General features: G+C 35.7%; 1 protein-coding gene across 1 annotated transcript in view; it reads left to right on the top strand.

The window, feature by feature from the left end:
- The window catches only part of LRMDA (leucine rich melanocyte differentiation associated), a 606,126-nt gene that overhangs the window by 340,212 nt on the left and 243,215 nt on the right, over positions 1-22,699 (top strand). Inside the window, exons 3-5 of the mRNA XM_039727348.1 lie at positions 300-426; positions 10,421-10,560; positions 18,962-19,088. Coding sequence (XP_039583282.1) covers positions 300-426; positions 10,421-10,560; positions 18,962-19,088 — 394 coding nt within the window. The remainder of the gene's footprint in view (positions 1-299; positions 427-10,420; positions 10,561-18,961; positions 19,089-22,699) is intronic.

The raw sequence follows: 22,699 nt of genomic DNA, 5'->3' as shown, positions 1-22,699 counted from the left end.
TGCCTGAAGGCACAAGACATTGACAAATTCATCCTGCAGGCCCCATATCTGAAGCCTTTTGTTTTGGATCCTGGCTACTCACTAAGTGACCCGCATCCTTCATCCTGCCAGCATGTGAAGGATGTGTTGCAGTGCCAGCACTCCCCTTGCCACTAATGCTTGTCATTCACTCTTCTGACAGGCCCAAACCAAAACTATTCCCACTCCTGAAAGGGAAGGTTAAAATATTTATTTCAGCTCATAATGGCCTCCCTGATTTAGTGCAGTATCATTTTTCCTGTTGCCTTTGTCGTTTGCAGGTCACTAGAAGGACTGAAAACATTCAGTTACTTGGAAGAACTGATCTTGGACAACAATCTACTTGGAAATGACCTTCTGTTACCCAGGTTACCCCACCTCCATACCTTAACGCTCAACAAGAACCAAATATCCTTTCAAAGAAATACCTGCAAAATGTCAAATGAGTTTTATGTGTCAGCCAAATTAAAGTATGTGAAATATAGTTCATGTGCCGACAAAGCATTCTCTCGTTTGGCACCTGGAATACTTCATAGTAATTTATTACAGGTCATTCATAAATGAAATGCACCATTATATCTTCCTGTTGCTCCATTTTAGTGAGAGATCTAAGTTATGGCTCTGAAGAAATCTTTCTAATAGATAAAATAGAGAAAGAAAATAATGTCAGCGCTACCCGTGTGCAGCAGTTCCTGTGTTTGCTTGGGGTTCTGTTGCAGGCTGACCTCTAGTGGAATAGAGCGTGCAGTGAAACGCTCTCGGGTTTTAATACTTTAAATAGCTCTTAAAGCATTAAAGATAAAATTAATTAAACCCACATAATAATTTTAATGATTTTCTCTGTTTTCATGCAACTGGTAATATGCACAATTGGATAGCTGCTGTGCAACTGCAGCTGTAAAAAGCATGTCACTCTCTTCTTGGTATTCCAGTTCTGTATAAATTCACATAAAATACTTTCCAAATCAAGGTCTTAATACAGTAAAGTCTTTTGATGTATGACTAAGTCCAGTTGTAACCAATCAGCCACTTCTCCATATGCCTAAAGTTAGTGCCTATTTCTGTTTATTAAGAATAAATATGCCAACATTTGTCTAAATACTGTGCTGAATCAGAGCCCCTAGTCTGTAGGCTTACAGATAATGGTCTGTAATAACTAATTATCTGGGAAGTCTATGCGCATATTCTTGATTATTCCATAATTTTCTCAGACTTTGACCCATCTGGAGATTTGCAGATGTGTAATATATGATTTTGCAAAAGTGAAGGGCGATCAAACTGTGGCCAAAAGGCCAGCTGAGTCCTGCAGAGTCTTAGTGCACAGCCCGCCACAGCCCTGGCCTTGTAATTGCAGTGTGAGGACAAGACTGCTCAACTGCAGGCTTTTATTACAGACAATGTAAACTGAGAGCAATTTACCTCCTACTAAAGCAAAATCCTCCTACTGAGGGGAATAAAAATAACTGCAGATTCTACCATTTCTGCACTTATTTTTGACTCTACAAATAAATAAAAATCAGCAGAGTAACTTTCTTTCTTGGAGCCGTGGAAATTTGCCAGGAATGTCTCTTTAACAGTAACAATCATTACTGTACTACATATTTGGCTAGATTTATGGTTAGTAGAGGGTATTATGGGTTGGATTTGAGTAACTGGTTTTATTGTTTTGTCACTTGCTGCCATGGTAAAATCTGAACTTGTGAAGAATGTACAAGAACATTTTTGGTGATGCCATTTACAAACCATGAAGTGTAACTGTGGCCATAAGACCAAAAAGCACCTAAGTAAATTTGTCCTATGGGCGGCAGTCCCCGAGGAGTTTCACACTTCCCAAAAAGAGGGCGGAGGTACTGAATACTAACTCAGTGAACAAAATCAGAGGAAAAAAAATTATCCTGTCAGTAGTAATCTTTAAAGAGTTTCTGCTGGTCCCACAGACAGACTAGAATAGTATTGTCAAGTGAATAAGCTCTCAAAGTCAATGATAACATGATAAGAAGGATTTGGTATGTCCTGGGAGTTTTTTTAATTCAATTAAAAAACTATGAAGTTAGAGCTTTGAGAGTATTGAGGGACCCAGGTTATAGAAATAATATATGCATTTTGTAGTGTGCTGCAAATAATTTAATAGAGGAGTTGCAGAAATACTTGTGCAACACCTATTGTACACAGACAGCCCAGAGAAGAAAAATTAGCTGCTGTCCATCATTAACACCCTGAGCCCTGGGGAGCAGTGATCTCTTGTAGGGAGGATACATCAGTCTACAGAAGCACAGAGACCTTCCAGATTCCTCTCCTCCATGTTAATGTTGTGCTTGAAAAAGGTCTTATTTGAACCTGAATCACTTCTTTTAATTAATTATTTCTCTATAGAATTCTTTGAAAAATATTAATAAAAAAATTTACGTTTAATAGAATAATGAAATACATTACAGAAAAGATTGTTCAGTATATGACAGTAGCACTATATAAAGGACACAAGTGAGCAAAGAATACTGATCTGAAATGAAACTTCAGTGGGTGGAATATTGCCATGTATACATAAATATATACAGAGAGAGAGTGAGAGAGAGATGAAAATAAACAAAAAGCCAAACTGACCCCTTTGAAAATTGGACTAGCATGTAAACTTTAGAACACATATGAGAGCTTTCCTGAGTATCTCTTAATATAATTGTACTCTTTTCTCCTTTTATTCTTGGTTCATTTTGATCCATATCCTGTTTTGATAGTTCTGATAAGAGCTTTCTACTCCTTTTGCATGGTTCACTTATTGTGTGGCATTGCATGTGTAAATAACATTTGGGCCCTTCTAACATAATGTCTGGATACTGTACAAATGTGAAAGCTTATCTCTAAATCAGGCAAAGACTAAGAACAATCACCTGGTATTTTTTTCTTCTGGTTGCCTGTTTCAGTTACAGTCAGGCTACTACCAATTTTTCTACTACAAATGGAAGAAGCAAATGAAAATATCACAATCAAAAAAATGTGTTATTGCTCAACTTTTCTGTAATGTATAATCTGTTTAAAATATTTTTAAGTGTAGAATATATAACAGAAATACCTAAAGGAGAGTCATCAACACTGTGTAGTGTTGGATTATGTATGAAACATGCTTTGTTTCATGTATATTTTATGGTTATTTTTTAAAAAGTCTGATTTACTTTGGGAAACATATCTTAGTTTCTTTCTCACACACAGTGGACAGCAGAAAGCAGTGCAGATCAGGATGGATGGGGTAGATGCTTTTGGAGGAGGACTTATGACTGCAGCCTCCTATTCTTGTAATGGGAAGCCTCATTTCTCCTTTTAAGTGTGGTGACTAGATACTATGAATCAGTCAGGAAACTTCTAAATATATTTATTTCTCTGTGGGTGTTATAGCAATGTGAGGATTTGTGCCTTTTCACTGTGCTGATCTTGACCAGTATGGAGCAATATAGTATGGACTTTTCAATTTCCTTTACATTTTGGTCTTTATATTATTTGTCAAAACTACTCAAAAGGAGAGCTTCAAAATTTGACAAACTATCAAAAGATAGTTTGTCAAATATATGAATATATATATATGTATACACACACACATGCCTGCATGCTGAAAATTAGAAGCTGTTCACTGCCTCATTTCTAAACAGACAAGTCTGATAATGCACCAAATCTGTGATTCTTTGTAGTAAAACTCCATTTCTCTACTTAGTCCAGTAAGACTTGAGAAAACATCCTGAAGTGGAGTCAGAGGAAGTTTAGGTTGGATATCAGGAAATGGTTCTTCACCAGAGGGTGGCTGGGCACTGGAACAGCTCCCCAGGGCAGTGGACACAGCACCAAGGCTGACAGAGCACATGGAGGAATTGGACAGAGCTCTCAGACACAGGGTGTGACTCTTGGGGGATGTCCTGTGCAGGGCCAGGAGCTCAACTTAGCCATCCTGATGGGTCCCTTCCAACTAGCATATTCTGTGGTTTTAAAATTGAATCTATGTCTAGGTTTTGGATGGTTTAGAGAAAAAACAAACTATTTCCCATGGGAAATCTAGAAGCAGGCAGAATGTCCATAATGGTATATACATTTCTTATGGCAGGAGGAGCTGATTCAGATTTAGGTTGACAGATTAGGTATGTTCTTGAGTCTTTGAAAGCAGCATGTATTAACAACAACTCAACTGAACAACATACCAGTAAGTACTTCTGGAATAATTTGTCTTCACACAGGTCTCATAATAATCTCTAATAGTTACAGATTTGCTTATCCCCAGAACTATAGATGGTAATTTATTTTGCCTCTGTGCTTGTTCCTAAATTGTCCTCAAGTGCCTGAAGACACAGAAGTCCCAGTCTGACCAGAATCTCATTATATTAACTGCTGAAGACTTGGTGTTTCGATTGAGTGAATACTTTAAAGATACAAATTTCTCCTATTATGCACGGGTTCCTGATTCCCTCTAAACAGACATCTGAAACGGTACAGAACTCTTCCTGCATAAGCTTCTCAGTTCTCCACACCACAACTTTGGATTTAGGGAAATTTGTGAGGCTTGTTAGAGAACTTCTGTATCTAATGAGGCAAGATTCTTTCTTCTGGAAAAGATTATTTTAGATTCATTTTCTGAAGTAAAAATTTAAGTCCTGTGAATGCCATCCTGGAAGAGAGAAGTGGTCCACATCCAGGTGATTCCTTATGCTGTTCTACATTTCTAAATTTCTGATATCTGCAGCTCAGCTTCTGCTGTTCAGTGCTTGCAGGACCTGAGCTGCAGATATCAGAAATTTTTCTAAAAATTGTGATCTGCTACTTTATTTTTGTCTTTGTCATGATTTGTTACTTAATAACATTGAAATGTGGTCTTCAAATCTGCAGCCTTGGAACCATGGGGATTCTAAAATGCCTTTAAAAGCACTGGCAACTCCAGCTACATAAAGAAAACTAATGCTGCTCCAGTAGGCAGAATGGGATTTTTTTTTTTCCCATATATTCAGTATGCAGGAAGCTCTCCATGAGATATATGGACTTAGTTAATTACCATCCACTCTGCACCTTTTTCTTCTTGAGCAAAGTGGTTTCAAAGTCAGTGAGCAGGGCCTTATCTCGAGGTCCTATCTCGCTACCAGATGGGGTTCAAGCCAGAATGTGGCATACAAATGACTGTGTGTGACATCCTATTGCACACAGAGAAGAGGGAGATGTATACTTGCATATTGAAAGCTATTTCTGTGGTTATCCAACCTTGAAGACCTAGCACATTCTAATGGAAAAGCGTTCAGGTGGCAAAGATCTTTTCATACTACATTCAGAGGAGAATTGGTAACTTCTGATTCAAGGCTATTTGTGTGTGGAACAGCTTGTGATTGCTACATCATGTTTGTGATAAATTTAATTGAAGCAAATGTTTCAGCTAGGAATAAATATAAGTAACTTGCTCATTTATGACTCTCACAGAAATGTTATTCAGCTGTTTTAATGTGAGGCTGATTGCAGCAACTTCATGACAGATGATTAGTTGGCAGAAAACTTTTGAATGACAGTTTTGGGACTTTCTATGTGATGATATGGAATTCTGCATGATATTCCTGATATTCTCATGTGCATGTTTTAGAAATATTTTGACTGTATGCTGATTGTTCTTTACTATGTCTCCTTGCTTCCAAGAACTTCCAAAAGCTGTAGTCAATGAAGTTCACTAACATGGAAAGTTCTTCTGCAGCTCTTTTGGAGAAGTGGAATGACTTTTTGAAAGATAATGGTGGAGCAACTTGGAAAGGACTGAGTGAGAGTACAAGAGTGGTTACTTTTCTGTATTTGAGTATGTGACTAATAAAAAGAATTGCTAGTAGACAAAAAGAAAATCCCAGATTCTCTTGCATATGTCAAACTATAGGTAAAAAGTAATTGTATGGTGAGATAGGAAATGTATAAGTTTTTTTAGACAGAATAAATTAATTTAGAAAATTAGCTTGGATTATGTTTCTGCATGGGTTTGACCTGCAGTTTTTCCTGAGAACAAGTGTGAATACAGTTACAGCAATAATGGTGGTAAGGAAGGAAGAAAGGCTATGGTGTGGGGATGGCCAGCATTAGTGCTCACTACCTTATATTACTCTCCATAAAGGGTTCATGCAGTGCTTCTGCCCTGGAAATATGCAGAAAAGACACAGCTAGAGAATACAGAAGAACACAGAAGTCTAGAATAGAGGAACCTGTAAGACATGATGCAATAGTTTCTGTGTGAATCCACTCAATCTCTTAGAAGTGTAACAGAATAGTCTTTTGCAATGCTTGCTGCCAAAAGACACAGCTTAGCATCAAAATACCCTGCTTGTGAATTCTCCTAAAACTGACAAAGTCAGGTGGTACTACCCACTCAGAGTTCACAACTTTGTCCTTGTGCAAATGTAATATTCCCTAATCTTTGAATGCTTTGAAAGGGGACATAGTCCTGGCTAGCCACTAGAATTTTAGCCCAGGCTACAAGATTTCTACAAAACAAACACATGAAAATTTTACAAGCTTGCAGAGGCACTTAATTCTTAGAGAAAGAAGAGAGATCATTTGCTTTGGACTCTTGCTTGTTCTTTCTGCCTTTGACAGAGCCTCAAAAACAGTGGTATTGAGTATGAGAGAGAGAGTGAAAACAGGCAAGTCAGAACATGCCTATTTGTAGGATATTTTTGGTTCCGTGAAACTTGCAAGAAATTGTATTACTCTACAGCTAAACTGGACCCATCATAGTATTGTAATTTTCCAAATAAATATATTACTACTGTCTCAGTGTTGCTGGCAGCATTTGTCTGTCTGAACAGAAAATCTGATGATGAGGTTGTGTATGCCTGCTTGTGAGCAGCCTAAATATGCACGTATGGTATGCACATTGTAACAGCCTGAAGGGGCTTTAAAACGTTCATCTGTGAGAGATACCCAGTTCTTTTAAATGTTTCCCTAATTTGAAACTTGAAATAGTGCAAGAAATAAGTACACTCCTTTGGATGAAATTTCGAGGTACGTTCAGTGTGTTTCTGTTAATTGTTCCTGAAAACCAAGTTACATTTTTGGAGGAAACCATTGTTGTATAATTCCTGAGAACATTATTGCTTTTGAGCTGTAGAGCTGATGATTTTAAAATTTTGATTGCTACAGTTTTTTTATTTTGTTTGATTTCTGTTATAAAGAGAGGCATTAATAGATGGATAATGATGGCACTTGAATTAGGAGATGGATTACTACACTAAGGCTTTTTAATTACCACAACAGCAGTACTTGAAACCATTTTTCAAATGGTAGACTATAGTGTAAGTGTTGGCATCACTGTCACATAATCACCTGGTGATCAGTGACACTGACTTTAGACAGCTCAGTCCAGAGCTTTTTTTACAGACCTCTAAATAAATAAATACATTTTCACTAGCAGTGTCCATGGATTTAATTGTGGGTTTTCTTTTTTGGAGAGAATGGAGCTGAAATTGGTCTTAGAAGTGGCACAGCAGGATTTTGCAGCTCTTTGGCTGTGATTGCACTAATATGGCACTGCTTGGACTGCAACAATAAACCATAAAAATGAAGCTGGCAATAAAATTTCAGATTTGCTTTAATTTTCTCTCTACATATTTTTCTAGCATTGTTTTAGAAAGACATGATGCTTTTGGTGGCATCATATAGTTCCAGTATTGTGATTTAAATAAGTATTTGACATGCTAATTAACTAAACACTACACCAGAAGTGCACCATGACTTATGAGTCATCTCTGAGAAACACTTAATCATGAGAATTTTAACAGGATATCATTTTTTTTGTATATGCTTTGTAAAAAATAACTGTGCTGTTAGTGGATGAGGCTTCTTGGAAAATCAATCTGTACCTTGCATTTTGTTTTTAAGAGGGATAAGAAAAGATATCTAAGTCCTAAAGAAGAGAAAAATTATTTTATTTATGATATAACTGCTAATTCTCTTGCCTGAGATACTTTTTAGCGTGTGTTTTTGCATCTTAAAATAAATGCTCAGGGTTTAGATATGAGATATTAGAATCTAAACACTAATTTCCAAATTTGGGAGATTTAGATTTTTGAAATGCAGATTATCAACTTCTATTATTTACCTAAAATTCTTGGTGAATATGGTGTCTCTGTGTTTTGCTTTCCATAGGCTTTGGAGGTATAGTCTTACACGTTTTGCTTATCTAGGCTGACACTGCTCTTCATTACATTTCTAAGTACATTTTGCTATTTGCCTTGAAGGCTGTGTTTTCAGATGGGAGTTACAATACATGTCATGCTCCACATTCAGCAAACTTCTGGGGAGAACAGCTTTTACACAAGAAATACACAAGAACTCTGCTGAACTGGGAAGCAAAAGTCCTGCATGTTTGCTTCATAAAAGAAGGAAAAATTTTGAATAGCTCGTTATTTTTTTGTTGTTGGGGTGTTATTTTTAGGAGGGCTTTTTTTTTCCCTTTTGATAGGAAATTACCAGATACAATCAAAGCCTTGCAATAGCTAACCTCCTGTGTGTGATTGCTGTTATGGCAATAACTGTCTTTTGTAATAATAAACTATTTCTCTCAGGGAGCCTTTTTGCGACTTAAGCAATCCTGGGAGAAATTAAGTGTTGCTCCTGGGTGAGGGAGGGTGCCAGGTTCAAGCACTTCTCTAACAGCCTTCGGAAACTTTTAAAAAGCCTTTTCCACACTTGAACATGTGTGGAAAAACAGTTTGTGAGTTTCCCATCACAGTCACATACTTCCTGAAAGAGCCATGAAAAAGTTTATGTGTGAGCTTAAGGTCCAGGTATGAAAATGAGCAAGAAGTTTGGATTGGTAATTGGTCCTAGCTAACAAATCATACGGTGCTACAAAAAGATAATTTTTTCTTAGGGTTTGGTAGATTAATTACTGGTATAAAGCATCCTGTAATGTGGCATAGCCAAATTAAAAGTTAGCATTCTTATCTTTTCAATTAATTAGTAGATCTTATTTCAAACCCTCATTTTCCTCACTCATACAAAATATTTAAGTATGACTCCTTAGATTTTATGGAAAAGAACACTGACTATGAGTGTAGACACACTGATTTTAGTATACTATAATTAGTAATTGTTGGCATGATCTTCATGTGTGTTTGGAAATAAGCTAAAATTTCAGGCTTACAAAATGCAGACCATATTTTTAACAATGAAGCTGTTTTCTCCATTCTGCATTGCTTCTGTTGCCCTTAAGATATTGGGGTGAAGAAATAAAGTAAATTCCATCAACTAAAAATAACAAAGATAACAGAAACACATAAATCAAGTATAAATAATAGCAACAAAAGTGAACTGAGAATTTAAAACAATAGTTTGTCTCTAACCGCAGGAGGTAAGAAAAACAGAGCAATGAAATATCCTTTAATGGTTTTGAATAATTATTACTGTTTTTTAAGTCAGTTGATTTTTAAATATTGGAAACTTTTCACACACACATGCCTGGCATATTTTTTGAGAATCACACCAATATCTTTGTATGTAAATTGAAGCAAATTAGAATGTATATTTCAAGTCTTAGATATTGTCATACTAGGCCATAACATCTAAATAATTATTTGATCAGTTAACAAATTGAGGTGCAAATGGTTGAATATTATTCTTAGGCTTAATCCTAACATGTGATTTCGAGTACTGCAGTGGTTAAAGACAGTTTAACCTTTGTTTGCTTGTTTGTTTTATTCAGGTTTACAATAATGAAGGTGTACCCTTCTTATTTATGTTCTGAGAAATACAAGTTAAAAAGCCCCATGAACATCAAAATATAAGGCTCTTTTAATGAAAAATGTAATGCTTTACAAGACTTTAAAACTCCATATAAAAAGTATTTGTAACACCGAAGTCTTTAAGTTGCACTTAGTAAAGCATTAATTGGCATATCCTAATTGAGTAGTTACAAATGTGTTGCTGTGACACTCAAAGCGTTTATATGCTGGGAGTGAACCTGGGTTGTTGTGGTTTGACTTTTTTCTTTTTCTTTTTTTTTTTTTGAACTCATTTTCCAGTGGACTGAATATATTAGTGATGAATGTGCTGTGAAACTAACTGTTTGTTTCCATGCTGGAAAAGTTTCATGGCTCCAGCAATTGCTAGCCATTTTACCACACAGCATCCATCATTTTGTCAAAGTTTTAATGTTTTGTAGTGAACCACCTAGGAAAGAAAGGAGGAGAAAAGAATGACAAAACAGCCCAATTCTTTCATTCCATGCCAAAAAACTGACTGAAGTTTATCCCTGTTTGCCCTTGGAACAATTAATGTGACATTTTCCTGAATGCCATACTAAATTTGATTGTCAGTTATTGAAATGTATGTTTAAATCAGCAGTGATGCAACTCCAAATGCTTTTTTCATTAATGTCATTGAAGCCTTAACCCACTACCTTTGACACATAACAGAATTAGAAAGCCTTTTGGACCATTTGGCTGAAGTTGTGCCCTCATTACAGTATCTCAGTTTGCTTGGAAACATTGCTTGCCCAAATGAACTGGTCTGCAAAGAAAAGGATGAAGACGACTACCAGAGATACAGGTTAGTGTTTTCATTTGTAGATGTGTTAAGGCATAAAAGTTTTGTTTTACTACTGGAAAAATACTAAAATAAAATCAACCCAGAGTCTCAAACAAACACCTACTCTCTTCTGAAAGCATTGTACCATTCTGCCATGAAACACCTGGGAATTTGAGTAGCCCCCATTTCAGTGAGATCATACTCAGGAGCCCTGTTTCAAGAAACATTTGAGTGCTGCATAGCGCATGTCTGAGTTGAGGAGGTGAGCACATGATTTCCTATATGTGAGTATTCATATACCCCTACTCATGGCATTTCCTTCTTTAAGGCAAGGTTTGCATTCACTAAGGGTGAAAGGTGATAAAAAAAGGAAAAAAAATCACTCCCCTGAGATAGCCAGTTGCCTTGTCTTCTGTTCATGTTTGATATGGTGCTAAGTTGCTTCTACTGTAGTTATCAAGGCACTATTAACACAGAATAAATGACTCCTCCTCTATTGTGCTGTTTCACTCAGAGCAGTTAAGTTCTGATAAAAAAACCCCAAACTATCTTTATAATGTAATGTCAATGAGCTAGATTACATAAGATGTTGTCTGAAATTTAATATGAAGGCTTGATAAAATACTGCAAGTCAAACTGAAACATTGCTTTATGAATATAGATCCATAACTTATGGAATGTCTGCTAAGTGATGTAATTTTCAGAGCTACAACCTTAAGGCAGGTGAAACATTGGTTATGCGGGAAAAAAAAGACATTAGATGTATTTTTTCTTGCTACCATCTGAGGCATTATTTCAGTCCTTGTGTGCTGGCACTTTTCACATTGGCTCTGAAGGGCATTTGGAGCCAAGTTGGAGCCAACCAGTGCTGGTCACCTTGCCTTGCAAAGCCTGAGCTTTCTTTTTATTAGGATCATCCACAGTATTCAGGGTTTATATAATAAACTCTGATCTTATCTTCAGATAATCCAAACTGTGCTCTAGGAGTTAGGATAAAACAATACGAAGTTGAGAAGACTAAAAGCAGGTTTATGGGGAATTTATAGGCTTGAATTCATTGCATTCAGAAATGGTGAAGGTTAAACAGCAGCACTACTGTCCCAGATGTACACATATACTTTTTAGTCTGTTTCAAATTTTTGAGAAGGATTTCTAGGTTGTCACACTTTCACCTGTTAATGATTCCATTTTTGAATCCAGCTTAGCATTTTGGTTTTTAGGAGTAGAGCAGCATATTTTAAATAAAATATTTTCCTATTGCTTTCACACTTAAGTGGAAGGTATGCCTACTCTCCAGCTTACAAGACTATAATAGTGCTGTCTCTATGTAAATTTATGTGACATGTGCTCTAGAAAATTGCTTAAAAAATGAATGATATTTCTACAGTTTACTGTTTTTCACTTTAAGTATGTTTTCTGACAATATGTCTCCTATTAATCATTTAAGCAAAAGTAGTATGTTAAAGGAGCCATTCAGAGGCAAGAACCCATGGTTCATTTAGTGCTCTCTGAAAAAATTCCTTATTGATTGACATCCTCTGTGGTTATGTGATGTAATATTTATAATATGTCACAGAGCCATACATCAAAACAAGCATGTCCCTTGTTTCATTTCCATGCAAAAATGTTGATTTCAGAGAGGTCAAGGTAGTTTTAGGTCACATCGTGGTAAACCACTATGTCAGAGTGTGAAGGGACTCTATTTATATATTTGCTGGAAACTACAACATTGCTTCCAATTTCTTTCCCTTCAATTTTTCAAAACCCTGGCTGTTCTTTTCCATATAAACTAGGTTGATTGAAGTACTTTTAAGAAAGAAGAATGGGCTTCTAATTAGTTGAATGATTTATGGTTCTGCTGCTATAATGAAAGTTTCCTGATCCTTTTCCGTTATTATTTGTTGCATTATATGAAATGTATTTGCTAGACAGCATTAGATTCAAAACCCAAACCCATGGCTCGATCAATCCATATACCTGCCTGTCTTTGGGGGAATGTATATCATCTACATGATGGAGCTGATTACAAGTACTCTTCTAATTTTACTCTGAGTGGCTAATTCTTAGTTTTCAATAAGGATTCTGAAGCATCTTGAACACAACTTCTGTCTTCCAGTTTCAGCATTTTTTCATGGCTTGAAATAACTTTTTTCCCCCTAAAACTATTTTTTTTTTTAGAAATTTATCAGAAACCATCAAAAGATTACCTTCATGTGAAGTTGAATTATGTAAAAACTTGAATTATGCAAACATTGTGCTTCTCCATAACTTCAACTGGCTTTGTTTGTTTTGTTCTGAATGGGAACTTCTTGTAAATTTTTGTAGTGACCATTGGAACCAGAGCTTCATTTTTCATTGAGCTTTAATTTTGTTCCTACTGAGTTCAATTAGAGTTCAGGGTATTTAATTCCTCAAGCAGAAAGAGAAAGGTGCTAGAAATCAAAGCTTTACTTCATCTTCTAATTCCAAGAAACTGAAAAGATCTGTTAACCCCCCCAAAATCTTGATGTTAAAAAAATGTGGAAAATAATTTTTTTAAAAACCCAAGGTCCAGTAATTCACAATGATCATAAAAACAGAGGTTAAAAGTAATATTATTTACCTTAAAAATAATTAGGTTTTATAAAAAATACTTGGAAAATATACAAAAGTATGCTCTTGGTCAAGAAATTATGATCAGGTTCTTCAGGTGATCCATTGATTTACCATTTCCATAATTTCATTTCTAGAGCTCTTTTCTAATCTTACATTAAAACTACATTTTATACTGAAACATTATTCTGGGTTTTTTTTCTCAAAGTAGTTGAAGCTTTCTGTATTTGGGTGTTAACATTTTGTAAAGGTATATTTTGGGCAAGGGAAAGCAGAATATCTAATATGTAATGGTGATAGGAAAATTTAAAAGCTTTTAGCTACAATATGAAGCAAGAAACACAGAAAAATAGCTTGCAAAACAGTGTCCTCTAAAATAGCCTAGTCTCCAATGTCTGCTTTGAAGATTGCAGGAAAACAAAGGTCATGACCCAGAGATCAAAGTAGCAGAAGTCAACACAGTAATTGCTGGTTGCTTCTGTTGTACTCACAGTTGGTCAGTCCTGTGGGTGTATTGTTTGCAGAGAAAACTTCAAACGTGGTGTTACTGAACTGTGAAAAATCATCTGGGTCACAATGTATTACAAAGCATTTGTGAATCCTGCAGGTGACCTCACCTATTTTCATTAAAGCGATATGATTGTGAAGAATTCATGCCATGTGTGAAGTTTTCAGTGGTTGTTCATTCTTCTTTGCTCCTTATTGACATTTCCTGGAATGATGCATTCATTAAATGCTGTTGACATGGAAACAAGGGCAAGTGGAAACAAATGCTGGAGTTTATTTCAAATTAGCTTACAAGTACATGTACTAGATATCCTATCTTTGGCTGGGGGAGCAAATGTTGATAACCTTATGAAGTCCTCTTAAGATATAACAGCAAGAAAGGAAGTGCATGTGTTTTGTATGGATTAACTTTTCAAGCTAAATCAATTATTCCTATCCCACAGTTTTGATTGTGAGAAATTATGGGTCTCCTAGCATTTTCAGTGTTCTTGCAGTCTTTTGTTTTACTGTGGTTTTGTTTAATTTCTTTTTTTTTTAATTGCTGCAGAATTTGCTTTTCTATTCTAAATAGTCTTGTATTTGTGATATAAATATGTATGTTCAATAAGCAGTAGTAGGCTAGAAGTCCTCACTCAGTAATGAAAATAATGCTAATATATAATGATGAGTACCAGTGAATTTACTGTTGAGGCTCTCTTTAAGCAGGAGGGATTGAAGTCTGTGGTTATTCTGTATATGTTCTTTATGAACTTAATTAGATGATTAGTGTATTCCCTTACATCTGTATAATCTATGAACCTGTGCTACTTCAGTGTTTGAGTGAAGCCTTGTCATCTCACCAGTACCTGGAAGGAAAAGTGTGCTTGAAAGACCTCAAATGGCCACAGAAGGTCCATCACTAGCCACTGGAAGCGTTCATGAGCAAGAACAATTACCATGTTTTTGTTCAGCCAAATAAATTTATGTCCATAATGCCCAATTTATCTGTACTAACACAGTGAATCAAGTCAAAACTATAATTACTGTTACATGTATAGAGAAAGATTTTTCTAACTCACAGAGTTGTTTGCTACACTGAAGAAGAGCAGAGTATGTTAAAATACTGGGAGGTGGTGTGGATTTCTACGTGACTTGCAAGCCCCTCAGAATTATGTGGTCATCACCAAACAGTGCCAAGGCTGCTCAGGGTCTCATGTGATCCTCTAACATACCTCATGCCAACATCCTGCCCTCTCTTCTGGAAGATGCTGGTTTAAGTTTATGACCTGTCTTCCTTATCTGTGTATTTAACAAATGTTTTTGTTAGAGAGGAAATTCTGTAGCCAGCTATACGCTGTTTGAGGGTGCAGGAGAACATAGTGTTTATCACACTACTTTGCTGTCATAAACAGGTTTCAATTCTTCTCATTTCTTTTTTTTTCTTTTTTTTGTCTTTCGCAATTTAAGTGCTGATCTAACTTAGCCAACTTCAGGTTACTTATTTTTTCTAGTTTATAATAATGTAACTGAGAGCATAATCAGTCCTTCAAAGTTTGAAGTAGGCATATTATTTATGTTCTGTGATTGTTAAGGAAAGGAAATATAATAGCACAGAAAATAGAAAAATGAAAGTAAACACTTTCTGAAACAGAGCATGTTGCAGGTATGATAGAGGTAGAGCTGGAGACTTCTGCATTCTTGTGGGCAAATATTTCTCAATTTTTCAAAGCAGATTTTTTTTATTTTAAAACTGAATATTGATCCATATAGTAGAGTTTTATGTTTCAGTATTTGTTAATTACAGTACAAACTGGAATACTATACAGAATCTACTTCTTACAATAGTCTTTCACTAAAGGTTCAGTGGAAGAGTTTGCAAATGTGCCTTTTTTTTCCAGTATCCTGGCAGGTCTGTAGGAAGTCCTAAAATGATGCTTATTGCATGCAGCCCATAAAAAACTGGTAAATGAATTGTTAAACTTTATTGTAATTTTTACTAAATTAAGATTTAAATAACATGCAATTTTATATTCTGTGGTTGTTTTCCATATCTGAGTGGTCCTATTGCTATGATGAATACCTTTTATGAGCTTGTTTTCATGACACTTATGGCACCCACGCCAAGAGTCAAGGTGGGGGAGATGATTCTGAACAAAAGAAGGTGCAACTTTGCTTAAATAAATAATTTCTTTAATCCATTGTGAATTAGATCAGTTTACAGGCAATGATAAGTGGACCTATAAGCACCTTCCTCACGTGTCTAATTTTTACTTTTCTCTCTTTGAATCTCACCTTTATCCTCAACACTGACGATAATAACCTTTTTTCACACCACAACAAAGGTGCTGAAACCCAGTAACAGCAGTTTCAGAACACATGAAGCACTGCTAAGTTTTCAAATTATTAAGAAAAAGAAAGGGGGAGGGGGAATAGGGAGAGACTCCTCGCCAACTTCTAATCAAAATAAACCTTTCTAAACTAAATGTAGAATCTAGATGGATCTTTCCTCATTAACCAATATGCTTTTAACTAGTGATTTTACAAGTCTGAAACAGGTGCAATGTGGCATGCAATTTATGGGTCCCAGTGCCTGCCATAAAGTATTTTATGATGGCTGTGTTCTCTGTTATTAGTAGCTGTCTTTTTCTGCAGCCATTGGTGTTTGATAATAGTCTTAAAACACCCAAAATTACTTACCTGCAAGCAACATTCCATAGTCCCTGTTGACAGTTTGAATAAGTTTAGTGCCCTTTTGTTGTACTTTACCTTCAAAACAAACTGATTGAACCATCAATAGCTCCTGGAAGCTGACAGAGGCATGTCATCTGGTCTAACCCTCTGATAGTAGGTTATCTGTGGGAGTTAACCTCCCTGCATTGTTAACCGAAATGTTTTATGTACTATGCAACTTTAGGATACTGCTGCGATAACCTTAGTAACTAAGTCATACATCACAGTAAAGAGATTTTGTGCAACAAATAACCCTGGATTAAATTTACAAGGGTTGAATTGATATTGGAGTGTGTTCATTCCCAGGCTTTGGTAATCCTTTCTTGTATTTTTTATGGCAAACTTGTGTTGCATTTAGATTTAAGCTGCATCTTCATGTTTCTAGCTAAAACATATCCAGGAAGCTTGCTATTTTTCTTCAACCATTTAATATGAATGGATTGCATTATTTTCAAATAGCATAGATATCTTTTATCCCACATTTAGTAAAAAGAATATTAAAAAATGAGATTACATTTTGAATCACCTTTTAAAATAATTAATTGCACATATACCTTCCTTATACCAGTGGGATAATATTTATGGTACCTACTTTTTAGTATTTGCTCTGCTTAAGGAGTGCAAGTTTGAAAAAAAGAACCAACCCCAAACCTGTGACATGTGGAGTAGTTTGCTGTTTAATTTGTGTGGGTAGGGTTTTTTGGTTTTGTTTCTGGAATTGACAAGTACTAGTGCTAATTCTGTTTTTTGAAATGCAGTCAGGATGGCTTAAAAATACAAAAATACATTTGTATCAAGGAATGCTATTATAATTTTAAGCTCTTTTGAAATGATTGAGAGACTGACATTAGGGCTGTGATCCAAAGTCAGCATAGATGACAGTGCTGTCTTATTCTGTTGTCATTTTTGTTGCAGCCTGCTTTTCAATGGCATATTTCATTCCATCATTAAACATTTGCTGATTTTCTAATACCGATGTTTTCTTCACCTGAATATTCATCTTTTCTCACCCTACACTTAGTGGGTGTCTTTACTCATTTTTAGCTTCACTCTTCTTCACTCCTGACATATTGTTTCCTTCTGTACATGTCTTCATTTGAAAGAATCTGTTGTCATCAGAGCTTTTCTGCCAGTAATGCAAGATGGATAGCTTCTCCTCCAGTGAAAGATAAGGGCCAGCAAAATGCCAGGGAGGACTGGAAGGGCAGCCAGGGAAGCTGGAATGAGTCTAAGAATTTGTCTGTCTTGAAGGTCTGTAGCTGTTGTTTAAAAAAATGGTCTTAGGAGATGTTCTGTTTTGTGAAGTGACTTTTTTTCTTCTACCAATATAATTGAGAGCCATAGATTGAGGATTCACATTTCAATTGTCTGAGAATTTCAGAGCTGAGTATTGTCAGTTAAGTTGTTAACAATTTATGAAGGTGTTGCTTCAGAGGAATGGTGTACTTGATGGAAAGCTTTATTGCACCATTAAATTTTGCTTGGTTTTAGAAGGGGGAGCTTTACAGTAATTTTCACATGTTTATCTGGTTTTGACAACAGTATCATAAGAGAAACTTTTACCTTTTGAAACATTTTTAGTGTTTTGATTTTTTTTTCAAAATGTTATGCAGAGTTTTCTATTTCTTTTATTTCTTCCTCCCAGTGCCAGAGGGGATCAGTGTGATGAAGAGCTCTCTGACTGACTTGGGGTTTATGTAAAGCAGCTAGGCTGGGGAACATTATCATCACCTTTCTACCCCCTGCCAGGAAAAGTCTGATATTGCCCTCACTTTGCGGTGTCTGCTTCACATTTGGTTGACTAAATGCAAATGATTTGCACTTGAGGTGATTAGATATTTGGATTTGCCATGGTTGTGCCTTGCTTTGATTTTGCTCTGCCCTGTTCTCTCCCTGCGCAAGTGAGAAGCCAGCAGTATTTTTCTGGGACTAGAAAGCTGCTACCCTTCTAGTAGAAATGATATATAGAATATAATACTGATGAATCCTAATAAGAACTTCGAATTCTTAAAATATATTTTTCATAAATAGTCTCTCCATGTGTGCTTCTGCACTTAATCCTGAGCCGGAATCTGTATTCTGCAAGGCCACCTTGTCTCTCTTGTGGGATCAAATTGGAATTCTCCTTCCAAATGCTGATCATTGTGTTTTTAGGAAAGTATAATAAAAAATTCAAAGAAGTGTTCAGAAATGGTAAGAATTCTTGCAGAGAACTTGGCTGGCAATTTCCCATGTCTCAGATTGATTTTCTCCCACGGTGTGGGTTGGAATCTTTGGTATCACTCAAAATTCCTTTTCCCAAACAGGCACTGCAAAACAATTTCCAAGTTATTCTGTTCCTTGGTATGCTTTATACCTCACTCATATACAGAGAGAACATACACATCCATGGTGATTATTGTGTTTGATCCACCAGTATAAATGGTTTTGGCTTCATTTGAGAGACTAAAGTATTATAACTTGCACATAAGCTACATTGCATGAAAAAGGTGAATACAGAAGGGAAACAAAGGCTCTTGTTATTTTTGGCTGTCATTTTTTTTAGTCGTCGATTCTGTGAGTATGCTTTTGTGCATTACTGGATTTTAACTGTGTGTATTTTGATATCTGTCAGATATTTTGTCCTGCACAAATTGAAAAACCTGAAATTTCTCGATACTCGGAAAGTTACCAGGAGGGAGAGAGAGGAAGCCTTGATAAGAGGTGCCTTCATGAAAGTGGTTAAGCCCAAGGATGTGAAGGTAGGAGAGTAAATGAAAGTGGGAACAATTATATAATTCATTAACACTATTTTTAAATAACTCCAAGAGCCTGGCTGCATCTTTTGCTAAGGTAAAAAAAGAGGTGAAACCTTTCAAATGAAAGGACTGATAAATGTGGTCAGATGGGGGACAAAAGCCTTAGTAATTTTTCTGTGTTTTAATGTAGAAAGTTACGGGTACCTGTCTAATGGGCTGTGGCCATATTATCAAGTTTCTGGTTTCAACCTCTGTTTCACATAGCAAAGTAACTAATATGTGTCATGAGCTTAAAAGAATATTTTTACCCTGTCCAAGGAAATGTAACGACTGTGTGGCATACTTTTGTGAAAGAATGCATTTTTTTTCTGGCAGGTTGTCCCCTGCCTTGTGTATTAAGCTTCTGTTGCAGAGCTCACACCTGTGGTGTTTACTGGCTTTTATGAACTAGTTGATTCTAATTTTGTATGATGTTACTTAATGTGGTGTCCTGCTAATAAACACTGACAGCATCAGTGAGACAGTTTCAGTAATCTGAGCATTTAATACAGCTCCCATCAACTCTGGGCATCCTGCTGAAGCAATCAGAATGAAAATGTGAATTCTCCACTTTGCCTTCTTTTTCCATTGTTGATCAGTACTTGATAACAGCAATCTCTGGTGTGCTCAAAGTGCTTTAGTACTGCAGACCTTTCTTGAAATGCTGCTCAAGTTTTCAGTCTACTTGCTTTATATTTGCTGCTTTTTCTCTAAAGTATACCATCAATAATTTATTGCAGATTTCCAATAATGCTGAATAATAATGTAGTGGTTATGGAAATGCACTGTTTGCTAGCATAACAGTGTTGCAGGATAAATGCATTATAATGAGTACAATTGCAGTGTATTACAAATTAATTCAGACTGATTAATTTATAGCTACTAAAATGTTAACAGTTCTAATACAAACATTGCTTTGATATTTTGTTTGCCACTGCCTTTAGTTATTTCAGCTTCACATATGTAATGAATGGAATAAGTTATTTGTAAGCTGTGGTAGACATCCTATTCACAGCAAACCATCTTTGAATCTGGCCAAATGCAACAGCTGACTTGTGTTAGGTATAGCATATGTATGTCATCTTTTACAATTCTTCTTATCTAATCAGATTTTGGGTCTGGTGAAGTTTTAAAAAAAATTATCTAACAGTTAGACATTTAAGAATCTACTCCGTGAATTGCATCCGACTTAATAGTGTAAGAGAAAAAAAGTGTCTCCCAAGTTTGAAGTTACTTTTCTGGATTAAACCTCTTTTTAAGTCAATAGCTAAGGGTAAATTACTTAACAAATTTAGGGATAACATCTTTAACTTTTATATCTATAATTGAACCTTTTGTATAGTTTTGAATTATTTACCCACTAAGTCTTATGGTAAACCATACATTTATTTCAGAAAATTTGCAGAAGGCTCCAATTTACTGTTGTTATTGTCATACTAAAGAGTTTTTTTCTTCTTTATAAATGGTTCAGTACAAATTACTGATGGTAAAATCATTGTAAATTATTTTTATGGCATGAATTAATGCTTCTTAAGGTGCTACAAAATTACCCTCATCATACAGTATTATATACATATCACAGAAGTGGCTAATTTAAAATAAATATTAAATTTGATGCAGGTATTGTAAAGCACTCCAAATTGTTTAGAATTTGTGCTTATTTCCTAGGATATTCATGGTTACAGTACACATGCTTGCAAACTCTTTCTATGTCTGAGAAGACTCATAGAATTTTCTCTGCATATATGCTTTGAAATGCAGCTAAGTGTGTGTACAGCCGTTGACAGCTCTGCCTGAAGACCACAGCCAGCAGCATTCCTCTATAAATCACAAAGATGATGTGCACAATAACTGTACTTTTGAGTTCTGTCATGTGTTATACATTGCATACATAATGGGTTTTTATTCTCTAGCCTTCCTATTTCCTGTGTTCTCTGTTCATCAGCTCCCCTCCCACATAGCTGTCAATATTTTTGACCAGCTTCAGCCAGATTTAACAGGCAGGTACTGGTAATATATTTTAAGCTTTCTGAAACTAGTTAGAGATTACACTGTGATCCAAACTCAGAGGAAGATTGCAGCATATCCAGTATTGATCATCAGAACAACTCCTTAATAAGTTGACATAGTGATGTAGAAGACCTTGATGATAATGAACTTCTCAATAATTTTTGGTTTTTTCCTTTCACCTAACGTAGCAAGCACAGTGTCAGCCTATGCTTACCAGGAATGGAGATGCAGTGATTAGTATTTATGTTGGTGGATGCCACATGAAAATCTTCTGCCAGATTTAGTAACAACAGTGGGCCTTTCAGACCTGCTTTTTCAGGAAAAAGCTCCTAAAAACAACAAACTATTAAAAAAAATCCTAATTTACGTGGCTTTTTTCCCCCCATTATGATAAGTAGGAGATGGCGTGGCTTATTCAGCATAAAAAGCAGACTGATGATCTAAAGAGGCTGTGATGTGGGAAGTTGTTTTCATTTTAGTCTTGACATGAAATACTTGGGAGAGCAAAATACCCCACCAAGAAAAAAAATACACAAAATGAGAATAAAAGCAAGAAATTTCCATCTGACTAGTTTGTGTTTACTCAAATGCGAAAGTATCTAGCAATCACCAGTCATCACTGAGTCATAAATATTTTATTTTGTATAAATTTTTTTTTACTTTCATTATTCCCTATTTTATTTAACAGAACACTACACTTTCTTGTGCTTTGCTTCATTTCATCTTTTGTTGCAAATGCGTCTGTTTGTGATATGACTGTCTTATGGAAAGATACAATCATTTATTAGAAAACAGTTTAATGTTACAATGCAGTATTCCTTCTCATGATGTAGGTGAGCTAAACTTCATTTTTTCTGTTATGTTTATGTTTTCTTTTGTCAAAATATTGAACATTGTATCATGCCTGCTTTTAATAAAGACGGGGGAAGTCTGGCTGGGTAAGAGGCATTGAGCCAGATGAGGAAGCCTTGTTTAATGACCAGACCATGACCTCATTTCACTGGCATAAGTGTAGCTCAAAGTGGAAGATGCCTGTCCAGTGTGAAGTGTGTTTCTGGGCATGACAGCATTTCACATCAGAAAGACAGCTCAAGAATACGACAGTCAAAATTGCTTAATTGTGTCCCGGCTTTGTAATTATTCATCTGTGCTTCTACAAAGAGTAGAGTTGTCATTTCTTGACATAATTATTTAAAACTGTACCCCTCTTTGGTTTTTAGGTATATGAATTGTGCTGCCAACTGTTTCATTTTTCAAACTTAGGGATGCAAAGCAAATGTGATTTGAGAAAATACGTTAAGACTACACATTTTTACACTGCATATGATATAAATAAAATGAAATTATGGTGTATCAAAGCACATAATTTCATATTTTAAAGGTCTGTATTCATGATCATTTAATCTAGATGATAAAATGTGGATATATCCATTTAAGTGTGTTGCCATGAATAGATACATGCTGTCATAAGTCTCTTTAAATATAAACTTAATTATTTAATACTGGGTCAGTCTGCTTGCTTTTAGCAAATGCATATATTTCCCAATATTTCTCAACCCCTCTTC

Source organism: Passer montanus, unplaced genomic scaffold (assembly GCF_014805655.1).
Source record: "Passer montanus isolate IOZ18808 unplaced genomic scaffold, ASM1480565v1 scaffold61, whole genome shotgun sequence".
Classification (NCBI taxonomy): Eukaryota; Metazoa; Chordata; class Aves; order Passeriformes; family Passeridae; genus Passer; species Passer montanus.
This window is presented reverse-complemented; position numbering and strand designations above follow the sequence as displayed.